The following is a 23,433-nucleotide window of genomic DNA, read 5'->3' as shown; positions in this document are numbered from 1 at the left end:
ACACACACACCTGGTGTGGAAATAAATTAAAAAAAAATAAAAATAAAAAAATCATAAAAATATTTCAAAGTTAAAAAAGAAAGTTATGTTGAACCAGCCCACTTCCGGGTTAAATCACACCCACTTCCGGGTTAGGCCCCGCCCACTCCGAGTACGGATACGGATAATTCATATGGTTAACAGATACAGATAATGCTGTACTCGCTCATCCCTAGTGTTGACTAACAAGACGGTTCTGAAAGATGTGGGGAAGCTGATCCCTCACTACCAGACCTCGTCGTTGGAGTCTTTCAATAGCGTCATTTTGCGTTTTGCACCCAAAAACGTTGTCTTTCCTTTTCTTGGAATGTTATGCAGGTAACAGTACGATTATTTTTTCAAAGAAATGTATACCTATTATTTATTATACAAACTATTATACACGCATACACACATGCTCTTATTAATATTATTTTCTCCCCAAAGTCTCTACCTGGCAGCCCTGCATTACAATGAAAATGCTGGGTGTCGCCAAGCAACATAATAATGAATAAAAGGTGACACACAAATATAAAGTGTTCCTTTGTTTACAGTATGGCTACTGATGGCACAAAGAGTATTTTTATAATCAATGTTTTTATTATACTTGGTATTTTTTGTATTTATTACCTCTGTCCCAGCCAGTACATTTAATAACTATGTTTGAAAAGCTCTGTGGCATTCTGTCTAGCAATCTTTCTGACAATAAAAGTGTATAGAAACAGTTGTGTGCTTTTAGTGTTTTATATGTTACATGTCAACAATTGACACGTGTAAGATGAGCAGTTAGCAAAGTAATACAGAGGGAAGAGTAATTTATTGTATTTTATTCCTCAGTCATATTTGTATTGCAGAAATGACTAAAAAAACAACAACTTACTGCTCTATTCCTCTTAGACGTAAATGCCCATAATCTGCCCTATAGATGTTGAATGCATTCTGTAGTGAGAACACATTCAAACACAGACTAATTAATGCAGGTAAAAAATGTTATGTCCTACACCTCCATGAGAGGAGGGAGGGGTGAGAAGGGGGAGGAGTGAAAGGGGCGGGGTACGTGGGGGCGGGACGAGAGGGGGCGGGGCCCTCAAAACAGCTCAATCTGAGGAGGGCTGTTTCAGACAGGGTAAAAAGGGTGCTGTTTTAAATTATCCTTGTGGTATTTTGACCAAAATATGTTACAGACATTTCATTAAGACCCCAAGGATATAATATGTCTCCTTTAAGCAGTGACTTTTCCTAGCTCTAATTTAATTGTCTGGTGTCATTTTGGATAAGCACAAAAGGTGAATTCAAATATCAATTATATTAGAATATATCCAGCCATCCGTATATGTGTTTGAGTATATGTGTTAATATGACAAAGATGGGCCTTAAGCTCATCTTTAATGTCAAAAGTAGGCTGCATAATTTATATTTAGTAATTTGTGTAACTGTAACTGTTCAGACATAAAATAATATATATATTTATTTGTAAGTAGATATTTACAGAAAAGTGTATTGAATCTCTTCTCTTCTGCAATCATGAAGGCTTCTACTTGTGTGTACACGCATATCAGGTAAGGATCATATTTCAAAAATGTCTCTGTGTGGGCGTGACCCAACCCAAAGGAGAAAAAAAATACAGAAAACCGTATACCTATTTCCTAATCTAAAGGGCAGTACATTTCCTTCCCAGATGGACACCTACACCAAAACAGGGAAGGTTTACCTCCAACAATACAAAACCGGCAAAGTGAGTATGGACATACATTCGGCTGTTTTGTTGTCTTGTTTTAGTGAGCACTTGAGAGTCAAATATTTGCAGTTGAGCATTCAGTTGATTTCTTGTATTGCTTCGTCATTATTCTGTGTATGGATCACAGTAAAATGAAGGCATATGTCTTTACAAGATAATGTACTATCCTTCAAGCTAATAATACACTATGGCTCTGTGCCTTCTGCACAGAACATAACAAGTGACATTCAACCACTAGTTTTATTCAACTGTTTGCTAACGGAATGAGACATGAGCCATAGCTTGGGATCAATTGTTCTTTGTTCTGCACAAATGAGAAACTGGCACAAGAATCCAAAGGAACATGTTGAAACACAACACAGTTTGTACAAAACACATTCCTGTGCAGTACTTACAGGTAGTATGCTGTGTGCTACTGTTCTGCACTGAAGTACACATTTAACTTTAACCTTTAGTTAAGTCTAAGTTATTAATATAGACAAGTTTGAAATACAAAGAGTCCATTCCTTATCATTGTTAACTGCAATGTAAAACTTACTTTTCCATTCCCTCATGCTGATGCTCCTCTGTACCTGTATATATGGACAACAGAGAAAGTATGTCTCTAATGTTTACCTCTTTTGCTCAAATTTGGAAAGTTTGAAACTGCTTTCATAAAGACAATGTTTAGCATGAGCATATTGCAAGTGTGTGGGAATGGAAGGGGTGTTATGAAGGAAAAGTGGAGAAAAGTATACAGGACTACCATATGTAATGTGTGTCCAACATTTTTGAATTTCTGCAAAGTCAGACCGCCCTGAACTGTCCTAACCATTTTCTGAATACTCTGTCATTACCAGTCATTAACCATTAATTTATTTCTTCACAGAACTGGAAGCCTGTGTTGTTGTCTCTGTTTGCCTCCAGCTGTAGAGAAGTGGGCCGACTGGAGATCCAGAATATGGGAGGTACACCAACCTTACAGTGTCTACTCCTACAACTATTTGTCCTGGTGTGATGTTTCACTTATTTGCTAGGTTGGTCTTATATTAAAGGATTTGGCCATACATGGTTATAGTGCAGTGTTGTAATAGACACACAGGTCAGGTGATGTCAGGTGACATGTTTTAACACAAAGCCTTATACATATTGGGGGATAACTGTTCTGCAATAATGAATTCAACGTCATACCATTAAAAGGTGTGCCTTTTGGCATTCAATAAATTTGGTTATCAAAATAAAATATTGAATATTTATGTAAAAAAAATTAATATTAAATAATAACTTTAATTGATTAAATTTACCTCGGGGCACAACCCTTCAAAGGAAGGGAAAAGATAGCCAATTTTTTGATTAAGTCTCATAAGTACTAACTACCAATTTGAAACTCTGATTAACAATTAAATGAATAACTATAACCAAAATTACCATATAGATAGTTAGCTAAGTTGAAGGATATAGAGTTCTTGACAGTGTAGAGGTTGCCAAAATTCCCACTTATGCAACATTAATGAAGATATGTTTTAAAGAATCTTTTTTTTTACTGAAAATGATAAAAGTATAAACACAAACTAACTAAGTGTACTTAGTATATACAAGTGTATATGAGTATACGTTTGTGTGTGTGCAGTGGCAGATATGGCAATTTTGGGGCTAAAGGCGAACACAGGCATGGGGCGCTCCGCTTCCGTTGTTCTCCACCTTTTTCAATTCGTATTTATCTAAGAAAGACCGACTTGTAACTTCTTTACCGACAAAAACATATTCATATTTTAACAAATGCACTCACAGTAAAATCTTATTATCATAAACAATGTGATGTCATAAACAATATGACATATATATACACAATAAGGTCCATTCACATGTAAGATCTTTTATCTTTCACCTTGGTTTTCAGAAGGATCTCTTATTGATGTTGATGATGGGCCTCTGTCTTATATCTTGTTTTAATGAAGTGAGACGGTAGCAAATAGGTAAATTATGGAGTTACATAAATAATAACAATATATACTTTTAAATGATTACCATTTCTTTGTCACCGTCTTTCGCTTCCTCTCCTCCTTTGTCCCTTTTTTCTCTTTCTCTGCCTTGAATGTTTTTATTTTCATGTGTTACCTAAAAACGGCCTCAAGTTTTTAAAAATCGTCATCATGTATAGGCCATGATGTGAAATACAAGGAACAAGTGAAAATGTGTTTGTGTGTGTGTGCATGCGCGTGAGTGTGCATGCTCACACACAGAGGCTCTGGGGCCCCGCCCACACTCACTTGCTCATAGAGACATGCAGTGAGCCCAGAGCTAGTTCACATGAATCGGCCGGTCAGGGACTTTGTTGAACAGTGGAAACACTGAAAACACAGAGTTTTTCTGGTCACATCTGCTCAATGATGAGACCAGAAGCTGCAGTTCGTTTGTACCGAGCTGGAGTTTCTGTTTCCTCCTCCACTCTGACTGCTCTCACTTTAACTGATAAACACTCATCACTAGTTATCAGGTACGGATCAGTACATGAAGAATTAAGTGTTTGTTTGATTCGCTCCAAAGTTTATTTGTGTAGAGTGGTAGAAACAACATGGTGGAAAACAGCAGGTTCCGGCTGGTCAACATGAGGATGACCTGCACCATCTTCATCAGCACAACACTTCATGTTTTCGAGTGCTGGCTGTCTGAGTCACCTAGAGGAAAACTCAACACAGACATATCAATACAGTATGATAAGTAATACATGTAGCAGGTTAACTCCTTCACAGACTTTTACATGCTAAAAATAAAAGTTCATTAATTCAAAGTTCAGTAGATCATAATCATTTCACTTCAGTTGAGGAAATAGGTGGTGAACAGCAGTCTCTGGTTCTCTCTGTTACTGTCTATTCTAGTAAAGTCACACTATTATTTTTAATAAGTTAAGTTAAGTTTTCCCTATAACACATTACGACACATCAAAAAGTTTTAGTAGACGTTATGTCACTTTTAACAGCTCCTCTTAAAATGCAGTGTGACGTTTCAGGCGTCATCACTGTAAATCGGTTTCTGCAGTATCTGTTTGTTTTGATAATATTATCAAACTATCTAAATTCAGAATTACCTTACCGTACAGATGCAAAAACAAAGTACAGCTCCACCGAGTTAAACTGTTACAACTGCACTTACATTATTTCTGGAACAATAATCAAATATTGTGGTGACAAAAATTAAATAAGAATTCTCAGATCGAACTGTCTTTTGTGAATTTATTGACGCAGGAATTACAACAGAGAATGTAACAAAACATAAATGGTAAATGGATTTGTATTTATATAGCGCTTTTCTAGTCTGATGATGACCACTCAAAGCGCTTTACAGTACAGTTTCACATTCACCCATTCACACACACATTCATACAGTGCATCTACTTGCAGGTCACTATTCGTCCTTGAAAAGCATGAATAGCTGGGGGTGACAAGACGGGTTCCCTGGCCTAAAGAGCCATGTTGCCAATAAATAAAATGCTAATATGCTGCAGTAACATTGTTGTCATCCCCAGGCTCCCTTGTAATATGGTCTAACACCGTAACATACTCATGGTACTCCCTGTGAATATGTAAAAAACGTCTAGGTAGTAATTGGAGAAGTACAGTGGTAGACTGACACAGTTTTCTGGAACAGTTATTAGGGGTTGTAGGCTGTAATGTTTTGTATTCCACATATGTAAAACAATAACAAAATATTCCTGTAATATACAGTATTCATATATTTATTATGCAGTGGTGTCTCTGAGGTTTTACAGACAGTAACTGACATGCACTGCACTCCTGACATGCACTGCACTCCGAATGTTACAGCAACATTACTCAGTGAGATGTAAAGTGTTGTGGTATAAAAACACAGTGTTGTATTGCGCTTGTTGTCAAGCAGACCACGTAGTAATATTATAAAAACACAAACCTGTAGCCTCAGTCTGGTCCCAGTGGTTCATTCTCTCCTCCTCCTCATTGCTGCAGCTCCAAGACCTCCCCCTCTTCTCTTGCTCAACTCGGTACAACTGTCAGCTTTTTAAGTGTGTAAACGGAGAAGGCACGCATCTCCTGCTAACGCCATATACCTATTATCTTGCTAAACGACTCTGTTTACTAACCTTAGCATTTTTAGCCCGCATTAGCATTCAGCTACCAAACGTCAGTAAAGGCTCTTATATACTACTACGTGTCCGTTTCTCGGAGAGGTCTCAGCGGGGGGCAAAGAGTCTTTTTGATTTTTACTTCTCCGACACAGTCCGTCGGAAAAAATTCATCGCCAAACCCATAGGTGGCGCAACGGAAGACGAGCTCAGAACAGCCTACCCCATTTGGGAAGAAGAAGTCCACGTGTCTCTGTTTACATGTTAGCCTGCGTCCCACACACTGAACCATGGCAACTAACAGAACTAAATAAAGTGACACCCAGCGTGTCAAGATGCTGATGTAATCGTTTCTTAGCGCAGCGGTTCCCCGGTCTTGTTTCCGAACTGTGTTGCTGATTCCACAGCTTGAATCTGCTTGAGGCTACATGTAGCTAGAAGCTACCCGGAGCTAGCTCCCCCCCAGCTTCCACACACAGTCAGCAGGGACTCCCGGCACTAACAACTACTATCCAGTGTTTGCTTCTAACCTGACGGTATTATAGAAACAGTGTCATGATAGAAGTGGAATTAAAGTCGTGACGGCGGGTTCTTGCACTGTTACCACCGCAGTTAGCATGGTGGCTAGCCTAGCCCGCTAGCCTAGCCTGCTAGCGCCGTTTTGAAAGCTCGTTATAACCGTATGTGACCGTGCACACATGCCCTCAGTGCTCTAACGAAAAGCTGTCCGAAGCATTCGGAGAGGGCGTTTCACGACGGATAGGGCGGTCTTATCTGTCCGTAATAGAAAAAACGGAGAGGCATAAATTGGCCTTAATAATGCACTACCACAGCGTGGTAACATATTCTCTACATGTAAACTATCAACTACAGTTTTTCTCGATTGCTTAAGCACGGTTTTCAGAACAGGGCCCGGTGTTTCAAAACACTACACACAATTAGCACAACCACACACCCAATCAGCAGAACACCTCAGATCCTTTGCAAAATGAAACACTATTGTAAAAACTATACACTAATTTATCAAAACCATATTTTTTTTACCATATGAAACACATGCTTCATATGACTTAATTCAGTTTGAGCCAGTTACACACTGCTGTTACTAACCTAACACACTTTTAGCAATTCCAGTTCTCAGTGATAAGAGTCCTGTAAGTGAAGTACACAGAGAAAGTGCAAATATACAATAAATTCACCACACACTACACAAGACCAATGCTGCTGTCTCATGAAAATATAATTTATTTCTCTCCATATTCCCAAATCAGTCAACATTGAGAATCAAAAGAAAACATGTCCCAGTTTTCATGCTACTATAGGAGTGTGCATAACACTGTAAGCTCAGCAAATATCAGACTAGCAGAAAATTCTGTATCCAGTACAGGTTTCAATGAGGGGTACCTGAGCCTGGGGCCAGAGATCGTAAACCCTCCACCACCATGCCGAGAAAAGCGCTTTGATTAGGTTTAGAAAGGGAGAGTATGGTAGAAGGTATAGTACTGTAAACTGTGGATGGTGTCGAAACCAGTTCTGGACCAGAACAGAGCGGTGGAATGACACATTGTCCCAGATGACAGTGTATTGCATCTGGTGCATGTGGTTTACTGCTGTGACGATGTTGTGCAATCGCTCCAAAAATGTGAGAATGTGAGGTGTGTTGTAAGGGCCCATATTGGAGGAGTACCCCATTCTGTGTAATGGCAGTGGAAAGGGTGATGTAGTCCCCACGTTGCCCTGGAACACTGATTATTGCCCCGTGGCCAATGTTATTTATGCGTCTCCTTGCTTTTGTCAGGTTGAACCCTGCCTCATCTATGGATATGAATTCATGCGGGATTTCCTCAGCATTCATCTGTAAAACTCTCCGAAATACAGTGAAAGACAAGATTGTGTAGTTCAGCATAGGTCTGATATACAGTACATTTACATTATAAAGGTTACATGTGCAGTATGCAACATCACAGTGCTAAAGTGAACAGAACATCCCTCCACATACTAATGCTACAGCCTTCTCCTCCTCCGTGGATTCCCCCTCTCACCCTTCTTTTTTGAGCACAAGCTCCATTTTGGTTGAAGACAGGTGAACTCAGCTGCTGCATATGTATAGTGCTTAAACCTAATTGGTGTGTCTACAATTAAGAAATCATGTGTTTGCGCACCTGATGGCTGTGTTTAACCAACTGGTTTTGCAGATCACTGTGTGTATTGTTTTGCAAAAAGTGTGAAGCTGACATTGTGCTTATAGTGGTGCAGATCTGGACCCATGTTTTGCTCCTTGAGTGTAAGGTTTTGATAATTGTGTAATACTTTTGATTTTTGTGTTTATGCAATCGAAAAAAACTGTAATGTTTAAATACGAAATACACGGGACATTATTAAATATATTGATCTATATACTCCTCCTCACTGGCATGAGGACCATCGTAGCGCTCCTCACGCTCAGGACTGGATTGGGGAGCGATAAGCGCTCAGTTTGAGACAATGTTGCCTGCCCTTTACACACTGAACCTTAAACCCTGAAGGTACTGGGCCACTGGTTATCACGAGAATATCGTTTCTACATCCGTTACAACCTCAACGATATCCATCAAGCCAAATGTCAACTCAACTCAATTTATATCTGACTTTTGGTGGTCCAACATCAGCTGGCGGAAATGTGCCTGAGATGGAGCCCCTACACTGAGTATCTATCTTCCCAGTCTTCAGCATATACTCACAGACAAGTCCTTGTCCTTCACTTCCATAAATCCATCCGCAAAAAGATTCAAGGGTGGGTTTGTGTATTGTTGGATGATATTTTCTCTCTTGGAACTTAGGTTCCTACTGTCATGGCTCAGGCTGTTCCTCTAGTGGTTCCCCCTTTTCTCCCTGATCCCCTCCTGTTCGCCTCCTCCCTTGTGTTGCATGTGAGTTTGTGTGTGATTGCGTCAGTCCTGACCCCTGGCGCGAGTCCAACACTTGGTCGCAATAAACTCATCAACAGCCCTACAAGAACCCCGGTCTTTCTCCACTCATCGCCAGATGTTCCTTCACCTCAGTGGTACAAAATCTCGGCCGATCTCAAGTTGTCTTCTAGTGGAAACTATTACTTATGTAACTCGTGAATCCTCCTAATGTTTTTTTCTATTTTTGCCTCAAGATTGCCAGAGTCAACCAGCCTGCCTTATCTCCAGCTCACTGGATCACAGGCTCAACTCAGCCAGCACAAAGCTTTTTACCTGCCTGCCTCTGCGCTTTATTAAAACACTTTTTTGCTCAATCACAAACCAGTCCATCTCTGTGTCTGCTTTCGGGTCCAGATAAACAAAAATAAACCCTCTCAGTTACAAAGGAATCAATCTGCTTGCTTTAGTTGAGACTGAATGGGTTTGTAGTTTAACCTGGCTGACTTGTCTGTGTGTCTGTCATTTATCCCCCAGATGGTGGTGCAGAAGTGGATCATAGCACCGCAGTCAGGAAACACCACCAGCCTCTTGGGAAGAAAAAGCTGAAGGTGGTTCAACTGTCCAAGCTGATCAGTGTTGTTAGACTGCCTTCAAATGCTGAGGCCTGCCCCATGGTGAGGTTATAATCTTTACATATTTATAGACGGTTTACAATCTTTCCATGGTTAAAATAAATACTACAATATCCTATTTTGGCTGCTTGCAGGAGAACATGTCTGCATTTTGTGTGGAAACACAGGACAGAACATTGGTGTTTGCTGCACTCAAAGACGACTGTGTGGACTGGGTAAAAAAACTGTGTCACATCATGTTTCAGGTGAGATGGAACAGAAATGTTTTTGTCACATTGTGACAATTGTCTTAAACCTTACTTATTCTAGAAAAAACCTGGAAAAAAAGAATGCAGCATACCTATTTTGTTTCTGTGGATTACAAAATGAATTTAATTATATAATTATACAATGATAGCACCAAATCACTATATACATTATCTCAAGGCACTTAACATTGTAAGGTCGAGACCTTAAAAATTGTAAACAAACTACAACAGTTACCACAATAAGCAAGCGCTTTGGCGACTGTGGAGAGAAAACCTTCCCTCATTAACTGGAAGGAACCTCTAGCAGAAGCAAACTCAATGTGGGTGGCTAAACAGCAGAAAAATGGGGAGGAAAGGTGGGTGGCAAAGAGGGGAGACAAGAGAAACAGAGGGGGGAGCGGGAGACACCAGGAACAGTTGTGTGTGTCATGTTTTTGCTCTGTCTGGTTATTATAATAAGAATGATAATTAGGGCCCGAGCACCGAATGGTGAGAGGCCCTATTCAAATTGTAAGGATTATTAGGGCCCGAGCACCTCCGGTGGGAGGCCCTATTGAAATTGAAATGATTATTATTATTATTATTATTTTTCTTCATACAAATGAATTGGCTTTTTGAGGCCTTTAATTCTTATTATTATCTGCCAAATGAATTGGCTTTTTGAGGCCTTTAACATGCTGAATGGGCGTGGCAAAATGGCTCAACAGCGCCACCTATACACAGCCCCTGAGTTCACTTTGACCGATCTTCACGAAAAATTGATACACAGGTGTATAATGTTCAGACACACAAAAAAGTCTCAAGGAGCATTATGAAAAACCCAACAGGAAGCCCGCCATTTAGGATTTAGTGGCCATTTTGGCGATTTTTGCTTTGACGTACTTGTCCCAGGGCTTTCATCAAATCAACTTCAAATTCAGATGAGTGTCATCACAACAAGATGGAGAAAAAAACTGACTTAAAAAATCAACTTTTCGCCACACCGTGTGACCGTGGCGTGGCGTCAAAGTTTGATTAAACGCCATCAAAACACGAGGTTCTGTATCTCGGACAAACACGATCCAATCGGGTCCAAACTACACACATAAGACAAGAGTCCCGGCCTGATGACATCTGCACTGAAATCATGACTTAATATCACAGCGCCCCCTGGTGGCAACAGGAAATGTCTTTTTTTTTGCATGTCTTACTCTTGGATGTATTTCTCCTCATCCACTGAACTCAACCATGTCAAACTCTATCAAATGGGTCTCAAGACATTGATAATGAAGATTTAAGATTACTGTGGCTTTTCGTCAAACACAGTATTAATGGCTGGCATCAAAGTTCATCAGCTCGCCGTGAAACACGAAATTGCTGTAACTTCCGTGTTCATGGTTCCATCTCACTCAAACTACATGTGTGTGTTAACATCCCCACCCTGAAGATATTCATATGCTTTTAAGAAATGGGCGTTTTTTCATAACAAACAAATAAGTCTCTTGGATTGATAGATGTCCTGTTTGATAGATTGATTAGACCAAACAGGAAGCCCGCCATTTTGGATTCAGTGGCCATTTTGACCATATTCCACATTTTTACTTTGACATACTTGTCCCAGGGCTTTCATCAGTTCAACTTTAAATTCAGATGAGTGTCATCACAACAAGATGGAGATAAAAAATGATTTAGGGATTGTGTTTTCGTCACACCGTGTGACCGTGGCGTTGCGTCAAAGTTCATCAACTCGCCGTGAAACACGAAATGCTGTAACTTCAGTGTTCATGGTTCTATCTCACTCAAACTACATGTGTGTATCTACAGCCCCCCCCTGAAGATATTCATATGGTTTTAAGGCCGTGTGACCGTGGCGGCAAAGTTCATCAACTCGCCGTGAAACACGAAATGCTGTAACTTCAGTGTTCATGGTTCTATCTCACTCAAACTACATGTGTGTATCTACAGCCCCCCCCCTGAAGATATTCATATGGTTTTAAGGCCGTGTGACCGTGGCGTCGAAGTTTGATTAAACGCCATCAAAACACGTTTTTCTGTATATCGGACATATATTGTCCAATCGAGTCCAAACTAGACATGTAAGACTAGAGTCCCAGCCTTATGACATCTACACAGAAATCATGACTTTAAATCACAGCGCCCCCTGGTGGCTACAGGAAGTTAAGCGTTTATTGTCCAATTGAGTCCAAACTAGACATGTAAGACTAGAGTCCCAGCCTGATGACATCTACACAGAAATCATGACTTTAAATCACAGCGCCCCCTGGTGGCTACAGGAAGTGAAGCTTTTATCCTTGCCACAGAGAGGAAAACGCATCCAACGCGGAGACGTGCGCTTGGTCATCGACCGCTCTCTCCCCCGACTGCAACAGGCTTCAACGTGCAGGTGCTCGGGCCCGCAAGTGCTACAACGTAGCCCTAGTTAGGGCCCGAGCACCGAAACGGTGCGAGGCCCTATTGAAATTGAAGGCATTTTTCTTCTTATTATTATTTCCCTTCTCTGCCTGCTGCAGAAGGGCCTAGACATAGTTGAATAGTTTTGAAACTTTGTAGGAAGTACAAAGCCCAAAAAAGTAATTGCATTCTGGAGTAATTTGAAATAGGCGTGGCAAAATGGCTCAACAGCGCCACCTACGGAAAGCCCCCTCAGTTAACTTTCACCGATCCTCACGAAAAAATAGGAGGTTGTGTATCATGACCAGACGCACAAAAAAGCCTCTCAGTGCATTATGAAAATCGCAACAGGAAGTCCGCCATTTTGGATTTAGTGGCCATTTTGGATTTAGTGGCCATTTTGGCCATATTTCACGTTTTTACTTTGATATACTTGTCATAGAGCTTTCATCGGATCACCTTAAAATTTTGACAAGTGTCATCACAACAATATGGAGTATTAAAGTTATCAAAAAAATCAACTTTTCGTCAGAGCGTGTGACCGTGGCGTTGCGTCAAAGTTTGATGAAACGCCATCAAAACACGAGCGTCTGTATCTCGGACATATTTGGTCCAATCAAGTCCAAACTACACACATAAGACAAGAGTCACGACCCGAAGACAACAACACAGAAATAGTGACTTAAAATCACAGCGCCCCCTGTTGGCAGCAGGAAATGTCTTGTTTTGGGTACGTCTTACACTTGGAAGTATTCCTCCTCATCCACTTTGCGAAACCATGTGAAACTATGTCAAATGGGTCTCAAGACCTTGATAATGAAGATATAAGATTACTGTGACTTTTTGTCAAACGCCATATTAATGGCGTGGCATCTAAGTTCATCAACTCGCCATGACACACGAAATCGCTGTAACTTCTGTGTTCAAGGTTCAATCTCCCTCAAACTAAATGTGTGTGTCAACAGCCCCCCCCTGAAGACTGTCAGATGGGTTTAAGAAATGGGCGTGGCAAAATAACTGACTAGCGCCCCCTGAAGGGCAGCCCCGGCACTACGATTGGCCTACTTCTACAAAAATCGACAGGGACATGTGCCTTGTCATGACAAAGAAATAAGTCTCTAAGATTCATATGGTAAACCAAACAGGAAGTCCGCCATTTTTTATTTAGTGGCCATTTTGGCCATAATCCATATTTTTACTTTGATGTACTTGTCGTACAGCTTTCTTCGGATCTACTTTAAATTTAGATGAATGTCTTCACAACAAGATGGAGATCTAAAGTTATTGGAATTTTAACGTTTCGTCATACCATGTGACCGTGGCTTGGCGTCAAAGTGTGATTACACGCCATCAAAACACGAGCTTCTGTATCTCAGGCATATTTGGTTCAATCAAGTCCAAACTAGGCATTTAAGATGAGAGTCGAGTCCTGATGACATCTACAGAGACACCATGACTTAAAATCACAGCGCCACCTGCTGGCTACAGGAAGTGAAGCCTTTATCATTGCCGCAGTGCCGAACGCATGCAACGCGGAGACGAGCGCTTGGTCATTGAACGCTGTCTCTTCCCCGACCGCAACAGACTTGAAACGCGCGTGTGCTCGGGCCCGTTAGTGCTACAACGTAGCCCTAGTTATACATGTTATTGATAGCAGCACCAGTTAATATGGTCATTCAATAATACATATATAATATGTTAGATTTAAAAAATGCAGTCAGTGGGTTAATTATTGAAACTATTAATTCATAAATAAATAATGGAATTTGAATTAACTTTATACAATAATGCATATTTGATTACCTAATTTGTTGTTAACCACTGAAATGCTTGATTATTAATTCTGAATAACTTGGCCCTCCATATTTTAGTATATTTGTAATATCAGTTTATATACAATGCATTATGTTCTCTCAGGGAGGAGGTCCCTCAGGCTCAAATCAGCTTCATTTGGGGGAGAACCAGATATACGCCTCATCAGATGAAGGTACATTTTCTACTTCATTGATTTTCATCTCTTTTTCCCCCACCATTTGATTAACTGTATGAAGCTAAATGCATGGCAAAACAAACTAAACAAGTTTTACAAACTGCCTACAATTCACTTTCAAACACAATGTGGTTTGCAAAAACAAAACCCTAATCAGATTTTTTCCCGGAAATACAAAACGCATCCGACAAACAAATACACTGCATATTTCCAACAAATAATGCTTCAGAAACAGAACATTAAAGCATAGAAAAATGACACTTTTTTTCTAACAAGTACAGAATATGCCTCTCTGGGCTGTTTCAAAATGTACTGTAAACATCTGAACATGAGCAAACTCCAAATTAAGAGGTGGCTGGTTTGACTATGGAGAGATAAACAACAGCTGGTTTTGCCGCAGTGTTGACTCATGCACATCACTCATTTTTTAAAATAGCCCTATGAGACAAATTGAGAATATGGGCTATACAAATACAATTTGATTGATTGATTGATAATAATCACAAACATTTTTATCGTGCCTTTCAAGGGACCAAAGGAACCCTAACCCTAAAAGGACATATTAAGGTGGCACAAAAACAAAAGGACAGATAGCATCAGACCAGGTCACATATTTAGTGTTTTTAGCTTACACTGATGTGGCATGGAGGGTGAGATACTTATTTATATATATTTTGGTACTTTATTTTTCTTGTCAGGTGTATTTGCAAAACAAAATGCATTAGTTTGTTAATGGTGTTTTGTATTAGCAAACTATATTGTGTTTGCAAGTGAATCGTATGGAATACGTAAAACATGTTTTGTTTGTTTATTAAGTTTTGGCACTCAATAACTTTCTGTGTTATTTTTGCATTTCTCAGAAAATGTGTGTACTTTTATTTAAGTGGTGTTTCACAGCACTTAACACAGGTGTGTTACGTCTGAATGAGTTAGATACTGGTTTGTCTCTTGCCTCACTCCTGCTACCAATTATCAATTAATGGAATTATGCAAATGCATCGCAGTGCACATACAGCGGACAGAAACCAAGCCCCATTATAAAAACATGGCTCCATAATGCCACTTGTGATTTACTTAGAGGCAAGAACTTTGCAACAAAATTGTGCAATCTTACTGTCTTAACACTTCTTCTTTATTCCTGAAGGATCATTTTTAAAAATGATTACTCATTTTATGTGCATAGTGATTACAGAGAATATTCTCATGCTTTGCAGAATTCTGGGTTATAGTTCAGAGGACGGATGCAGCAATACGTTGTGGTCTACAGGGGTTTGCCTGGCTGCAGGTGGGACAGGAGGCACTGCAGCTGAGAGAAACACAGAGAAAGAAACTTGTCATGGAGTGGCCTTATGAACTGCTGAGACGATATGGAAAAGATAAGGTATCATAAAAAATCATAATATCTCCATTTACTGTTCACAATTAATTATTACAGGAGTGTTTCATTGTACTTCTTTTTTAAGTGCTGCTGGTCAGAACATGCTTTATGTTCTTCTTTGTCTTCTCCCACCAGCTGACTTTAACCATTGAAGCAGGGAGACGCTGTGACTCTGGTCCTGGAACATTCACCTTCGAGACATCGCAGGCTGAGAAAATATTTTTCCTGATCCAGAGCACCATCAACCGAAAGACTTTAGCTATTACAACAGGTAACCAAAATCAAGAGGGTAAGAAAGTTATCACAACATATAAACAGACCAATTGCCCTATCCCCAAAATACCTGATATGACCGGTATGGCTATTGTGGAGAGGGACCTGAGGACAGAGGTGCGGAAATGTGGAGCTCCAGAAGAGAATGCTCGTATTCAAGGAGAACTGGTTTCACAATCAGAATGTGTATCACCACAGCCAGCTCCTATTACCCTCATGCCTCTGCCATTGGTTCCCACAAATGACAGCCTCTGTGGAGGTCATCAACATTGCCAATCAGACCCTGTATATGCTGACCCAGCAGAATGCATTCAGTCTGTATCAAAACTGCAACTGTCCTTGGCTCTCTATGTGGACCCTGCAGTTGTTCTTCCACTCAAACCCCCCACTTTAAGAGCAACTGTTCTTGCTCCCCTTCCTGGCTCCTCAATGTCATATACTTGCTTTGACATGGATTATCCAGATTCAGTCTACTCAGAGGTTTATGACAGAGTTGGTCCAGTCCAAATTAAACATCTTATCACCCACAGCAAAGAAAAAACTAAGTGTTTTACAGATGATGACCCAATTTATACTGAGCCTTTGAATGAGAAGGAGAAGGTCTTCCATAATACTGAAAACACACTTGACCCATTTGCCCACCTGTATGCTCAAGTCTGCAAGTCATCTTGTCCCTCAACATCCTCTAAAACCACCCCTCCCTGCTCTGCTCCCCCTTTTTCTGTTACTGGCATCACATCAGAAACAAATGACATGGACCTGTCACTTGATGATGTCATCATTTAGGTAATCATTTTCCAGTGTCGGGAAGTAACAAAGTACAAATACTTTGTTACTGTACTTAAGTCGATTTTTCACATATCTGTACTTTACTTGAGTATTTATTTTCCTGACGACTTTTTACTTTTACTCGATACATTTGAACACAAATTTCTGTACTTTCTACTTCTTATATTCTCAAAACTGGCTCGTTACTTGAGCAGCGTAAGTTGGCGCAACGCGCCTTTATGCACCTCTCTCTCGCTCACTTGCGTGCCCCCTGCCTCGGGAGCTGCGCAGGCCCGGCAGCATGCCATCGGGGGGGCCGCACTAGACCCTAAGCGTCCGGATGTTGGTCGTGTTGCCTTGGTCGACCAGGGTCGAGAAGGCTGTACCGGTAATGATCCCTCTGCAGGTTCACCTTCAGAAACTTTGTTTCGAGTTTTACTTCCTATAGATGGTCAAGTTTGATCGTCTTCTCGGCGCTCCGCCAGGGCCGTGAACAACTCTGGCAGGGCCAATCCGAGGACCTCACTTAACCATCCAATGGGTAGTAGTGATGTGTGTACAAAGGGAAGGGACTTAATCAACGAAAGCACATTCCCCATCCATGTATTACCTTTAGAATTATCCAGGTGCTCATGCAGGAAATCAGTTCAGTCTTTTATTCTGTCTGAAATTTGGCCTGCAGCAAAACTAGACTGTGTCCAGGGATTTTTTTCTTCTGTGTACTAGCACTGTACAGGTTGTTAACAAAAGAGGGAAACTATCATATTTTGTGTGCCTAGAACTTGTTTCCTTTTGCTGAGTTATCATAAGGGGCATTGTGTATCATTCCTGATACTGATTAGAAAGTGAAAGGTCCATGTTTAGTGTTATTTACAGATTTTTTTTAGTGGTTATACTGTGGTCTTTTAGTGTTCTGAGGCACTTGTTTATTCTGTTGTGTTGGTTCTTTGTTGTCCCTAGAAGTTCAGATGCACTAGTCCATTACTATTTTAACCTCAGCATCTGTTATAATTGAAAAGTTGAAATAAATCCTGGAGAGAAAAATGTTGGGTTGTTTTGTGTTTGTATAGGCCTACTATAAAAAACACTTTGCATTTAAAATGTTTGTACTTGTACTTTTACTTTTGATACTTAAGTACATTTCAACAAGTACATTTAATATGAGTTTTTCCATCACTCTGAGATCGCGGCTGTGTCTCCGCGGCTGGCAGCCCCAGCGGAGACACAGCCTGGGGCTGTCGCAGGCAGGCTTAGGCCTGCCTGACTCTGGTTCAAAACGATATGGTTGCAAGATGGTATCTTCATCTCCAGTAGCCATATTTCTACAAAGTTAATGGATAGCCAAAAATCCGGGCGCTCGTATCTCGTGTAGGAGGGAGGAGGTGAGGGGGAGCTAGCTCATTAGCTTTTAAAGGAACAGGCACTCAAAACAGGTCAATTTGAGGAGGGCTGTTTTAGACAGGGTAATAAGGGTGCTGTTTTAAATGATCCTTGTGGTATTTTGACCAAAATATGTTACAGACATTTCATTAAGACCCCAAGGAACCATATCAACTTTATGACTCAAGTCATTTTCTTACGGATGATTTTTACTTTTACCGGAGTCACTTTTAGTGAAGATATCTGTACTTTTACTCAAGTATGGCTTTCAATACTTTATACACCACTGTCATTTTCTCACTTAATGTTAACATATCAAAAAATGTCTAGAAACTATGAGAAGTGAGTGACATGACATGTCCTTACTGGTCTTATCATTCTCATTAAGTGACCATAATCTTTTCTATTTTTCTGATAAAAATTATATTAACGAGCTCTTGTTATGGTAATGCTACATTAACATATTGTAAGAAATGCACAAAGAAGATAACATATCCTGAGTAAACAAAGACAATTTACATGTTACATTAATTACATATTACACATGCAACAAAACTGTTGCTTTTAAAGTTAATACATGTATAGCTGAAACCAAAGAGGTATTGTTATTTTAGTATGTTTTAGTGTTTTGCATCGTAAGTTCTCATGTTTTTCTGAACATAGTAGCATATACCACTGACACGTTTTAAAAAAGGAATTAATTCAACCATTCAACTTCATTTGATCATCAAAATGATTTAACATAAATGGTTCCAGGTCTACGATTAATACTGTATGTTATTAAGACAAAATGTTAAAAGTTGCCAAATCTCTTAACCCTTATCATGAAGAACAGAAGCTGTTTGGACCAATCAAATTGTTAGGGCGGGCTTTTTACGATGATGGACAGATGATCAACAGTAACATAATCAACCACGTCACCAAAGAGCGCTTGGGTTGAATTCATTTTCAACAAACATGCCTGCCGTTGGAGAGTTGAGATGTGTAGATGCTGCCATTGAGTCTGTTTTAGAAGACATCGACAGCACATTCATTTTGAAAGAGGAACAGATAAACGCGATCAAGGCATTTGTAGATCGAAAAGATGTCCCCACGGGATTCGGAAAAAGTTTAATTCATCAGCTGGCCCGATGGTCGCGAAGAAGATGGGACACAATGAAAACCCAGTGGTCATTGTGGTTTCTCCTTTGGTCGCACTCATGGAGGACCAAGTGAAAGAGGCGACCAAAATGGGCATCACGGCGATGCAACTTGGCGTGCACGACGAGGAGGACATTACCACCGGTCGTTGGCAGCTCGTTTAACATACGTCACATACTACGTTGCTCTGATTGGTTGTAGGTCTATCCAATTGAGCGAAGAGGCATTTTTTTTCCTGGTTCGGTTGAAACACGCCCCATAATCACAGCCCAATGGAGCAGTATCAGACTCATATTCTGACTAGAATTATGAGTATGACAACGTCAGGCTAGCTCTCAGGGAAGTAGTATGGGTATAGTACGTGTCTGACAGGCTATTTTGAGTGTGAATGCATGAGTAACATGCTTGTCTTTATAGATATTTAGAGTTATACAAATTATACCCTTACAACTGCAACTTGATTATTTTTAGGAAAGTCAGAAACCTCTAGTAAGGATATTTATATTTATGTCAAGGAGTTTTTGTTTTCGTTAATGTTGGTCTTTCTGGTTGCCTGTTAGCACATAAACTACCGAATAATTTTTCTTGAAACCTGGTGGAAGGGTATGTGCCAAAGAAGAAGCCATTTACAGGTTTTTAGATTTTCACCAATGTGTGTGTGTGTGCGTATTCTTCTAAACTGGTAGTATTTGTGCTGGCATGTTGTCATAGATAATGTTTTTTTCAATATTCATGTTATCAGCAGTGTGACAGTGCTTTTAAGTGAAATGAAGACAAAAACTCACTATTACATTATTAACAAGTACACAAGTGTATTATTTTGTTTTATTTATATATGCAAGCAAGTTAATGTCTATACAAATAAAAAAGACACTGTTTGCCCAAGCTGTTGGCACAGATATGTACAAAATTGAAGGAGTGAAAAAGATAAAGTCTGCTACTAAACAACCAGAGTGAAGTACAAAAAGTCTTGAATATCATTTAGAGACATAAAAACTCTACTCCCTATGTCCAAAATGTCCAAACTGGCATAATGCAACGATAGAAAAACATGATGATCAGTATAAGGTCACAAACCACGGCATCATCTACTTTTAGGTTTGTGATTCAGTTCACAATGAACAAGAAAGGACTTAGTTCAGGTAAAGAGAATCTGACTTTTCATCCTGTGATAACCAGCTGAGCTGTTGTTGCACAGAAGGTCTGATTTTGCGTGCTTTATCTCACTGACAGTGGCCAGTTTTTCTGAATTAAATGGATTTGTGGTCAGGATCATGGAATGTTAAGGTTGGTCCATTCTCAGCTGTGATCAGCAGGTAGACAAGAAAGTCTCAGGATTACTACATTTCAATACATATTTTCATCTTTACAAAGAGACGTGGACTACAGGGTTAAGGATAAAGAAAGTAAGAAAATAAGAGTAGCTCACATTCTCTTACTGGTTTAAACAGTAGTTGAATCTTCTTCAAGAAGTAAATCATTTATGTTTGGTGATTTGGCTACATTTAGGCCACAGTGACTTCTGGTAAATATCACACTGTGTTCTGCTCCAACTGCTTAGGTCAATATTTTTTTGTTAAATTTACTTTACAACTAGCTTGAATGATAATTTGTGCCTCATTAACGTCTGTTACATAAAGGGCTCTAGATATTTGAACTGTGCTGACTACGCTAGTTGCTTATTATTTGAAGCTATTACTTATGCATCAGTGAAACTTTAATAAACATGCAATGTCAAATCACAGATGAGTAAAGGACAATGGGTTGCCAGAGAAACATATTATACCATGTTTGCAAATCAGTTTTATTAGCATAAACACTAATAACGTGATCATATCCTTAGGACTTGCAATACTAGGTGATTCATGCATTTGTATGCCAGCGATTTATGGGAATAGATTTCTGGCAAATTGCTACAATATATTGCTCTGGTGGAAAACAAAGGAATAAGCAAACAATCTTAGCAACGCCATTATCAAGAGGAAACAGCAAAACTTCACACTGAAAATGTTGAAACAAACAGCAGAACAGTGCCAGTATTTTTGTTTTAATCATAAAATGATGACCATTGAATGCATAACCATGCCACAAACAACAACTAGATTTTCTTTTCTTTTTTTTCAATCTAGTACAATATTATCTTCTTTATTATCTATGCATTCATTTTCATCTTTATTTAGGTAATTCAGGTTATTACCAATGCTGCAAGACTACACAAAGGTCCCACAGTGGGGACCACAATGCACTTACACACCAAGAACGAGAGAGAGAGAGAGAGAGAGAGAGAGAGAGAGAGAGAGAGCTCACAATGGTCAATAAGTGCACAAAAAACATTATTTTCTTTTATCTAATGTTAAAAACACTGACATGACATCCATTGTCAGGCAATAAAAAGAATAAAGAATAGAATACCGTTACTGTACAACCCTTAAAAATACTGACTGTACGCAGCCAAGAAACCCCTGAACAGGCCACGAGTCTGAAGGAGTAGTATTCTATCCCGGTAGTACACATTTTTCAAATGTTATTGGTACACAAAGAACTGTATTTGAAGTCTGTTGTACCATTTTCATACTGGAAGAAATTTGATTCCATGGGGTTTGTAAAAAATGTCTTCAGTGCCTTTTTGGATGGATTATTTGACTTTCTGTCTCTATGAAAACTAACAGGTTAACAGACAAATGTTATATTCTATCTAGTCTATTCATGATACTGAACTGTTAGTAATTACTGTGAAAATATATTGAAATTGTATCAGAGCCATTTCAGCTAATAAACTAAGCTGAAATAATATACCATAAGAAAATCATCTCGCAGAGGCCCAGAACTTGATAATCTGCAGCACACCCATCTGTTTTCTGTGTAAATAGTTTTTTATGTACTACAGCTACTGCTGTGTTGCACAGTAGGCAAATACAATTCCTCTGTGTGTTAATTCAGATTTCGTAGAAAGAAGAAGCTCAGGACATCAGGCAACGGATCACCCCCCTCGAGACTCCGGACCAGTAGGAAATCATTATCTTGACATTTCCACTCAACTGTTGCACATATCTATATATCTTTATACAGAGTCAATTTGGGTACAGTGCTTGATACTGCACTTTTAAAAAATGACGTAACACAAATTAAAAACACATTTAAATTTCTAAATAAATGGTTTCACATTTAAACAATTTCAAAGATTAGAGTAATGCATCTGTCTGTGTGGTATATGTGTGTTGGTATATTCATCAAATTAAACCAGTCTTCACCATCTTCATCATTCGTTCAGGAATCCTTCTGCAGACACAATGAATAATCTCTCATTTTCATCTCTACTGGCAGATATAGAATCACCTCTTTCCTTCACAGTTACAACCAGGACAACACAAACATCATCGTATTCTAATGGCTGGGTCAATTCAATTTTATATTTAATACAAATGAAGCCCCTGCAAAAAATGTGGGATATATTTTCTAATCTCACTTTTGCGCTTACAAAAAAATGTATCCCTCCAGAAGGACCAATATAATAACGTTTTGGTATCATAACTAAAGGTTGAAACAAGTCTAAGTGTAATTTCAAAACAATATTCCAGTTAGAACTATGACAGTTTTAAAAATCCAATCTTTGCAGATTCATAGAAAAATCCACAAACGTATGCTCATCCAAAAGTAATACATTGTAAAGCCTAAACTGGAAACCATAAATTTATTATATAAAGAGTTTTTTAAGAATCATTCATTTTGGACTTCATTACGAACAATACTACTCCAATGGAGTCACAGTAGCTACTGCTGAGTTCATCTCCTTCTACCTGTTCCCACCACTGCCTCCCATCACATCCATTTTGGTATCAAACCAACTCCTGAAACTCAACCAAACTCCTCACATGTTGGTACAAAAAGGTGCTCCTGAAAATGCTTTTTGGAAAGATCCTCTATCTTTAAACCGAAACCTGCTGAGACCAAAAACCATAAACTCAAATGCTGAACCTTTAGTAAAGACACAACCAAGACACCACCCAGAAGTCACAGTAACCATCTGTTCAGTTCACCAGTGTTTGTCACATTAGCATCAGATATTCTTGAAAAATTAAATGACAAGTACATTTTGTTTAGATTAGGGCTCAACTAAATAAAGAGGAAAATAACAGGGGCTCTTGCAGAACCACTGAAATGAAGAATGATCATCCGGGTACTTTATCTGTCCATAATTGGTCTAATTATCATTATCACAATAACCCACCTGCTTAAAAATTTCAGAATTCAGAAAATAATTTAATTTCAAAAATCAACTACTTGTGTGACATGCTGTCTTCAGTATGTGGAACACGTATGTAGAACAATTATTGTATGTGGACTCAAGATGAGGAGGTGATGCATAGGATAAAAATGGTTAGGTTGGATGAAAAAGTAGGGAAAAGGGCAAAGGGTAGGAAAAGTTAGCATCCTATTTGTAACAAGGGGGTACATGATTCCTCAAGGCCCACACCTATCTGCAATACCAGTCATCATTTAGTTGTGCAACA

The 23,433-nt window shown here is 39.3% G+C and overlaps 1 protein-coding gene across 1 annotated transcript; it reads left to right on the top strand.

The window, feature by feature from the left end:
* The first annotated feature begins 1,696 nt into the window (after window positions 1-1,696).
* Window positions 1,697-16,420, top strand: LOC133019250 (docking protein 3-like). The gene is made up of 7 exons (XM_061085661.1): window positions 1,697-1,753; window positions 2,625-2,703; window positions 9,257-9,396; window positions 9,489-9,599; window positions 13,911-13,980; window positions 15,198-15,364; window positions 15,497-16,420. The coding sequence occupies exons 1-7, from the start codon at window positions 1,697-1,699 to the stop codon at window positions 16,418-16,420; spliced, it is 1,548 nt and encodes a 515-aa protein (XP_060941644.1).
* Window positions 16,421-23,433: the final 7,013 nt, after the last annotated feature.

This window comes from Limanda limanda, chromosome 2 (genome assembly GCF_963576545.1).
Source record: "Limanda limanda chromosome 2, fLimLim1.1, whole genome shotgun sequence".
Classification (NCBI taxonomy): Eukaryota; Metazoa; Chordata; class Actinopteri; order Pleuronectiformes; family Pleuronectidae; genus Limanda; species Limanda limanda.
This window is presented reverse-complemented; position numbering and strand designations above follow the sequence as displayed.

Excerpts from the sequence above, each read along its gene's own strand:
- LOC133019250 (XM_061085661.1), top strand. The coding sequence starts at position 1,697 with ATGGACACCTACACCAAAACAGGGAAGGTTTACCTCCAACAATACAAA. Across the intron at positions 1,754-2,624 it reads AACAATACAAAACCGGCAAA|AACTGGAAGCCTGTGTTGTT; the intron begins GTGAGTATGGAC and ends ATTTCTTCACAG. Across the intron at positions 9,600-13,910 it reads TGTGTCACATCATGTTTCAG|GGAGGAGGTCCCTCAGGCTC; the intron begins GTGAGATGGAAC and ends ATGTTCTCTCAG.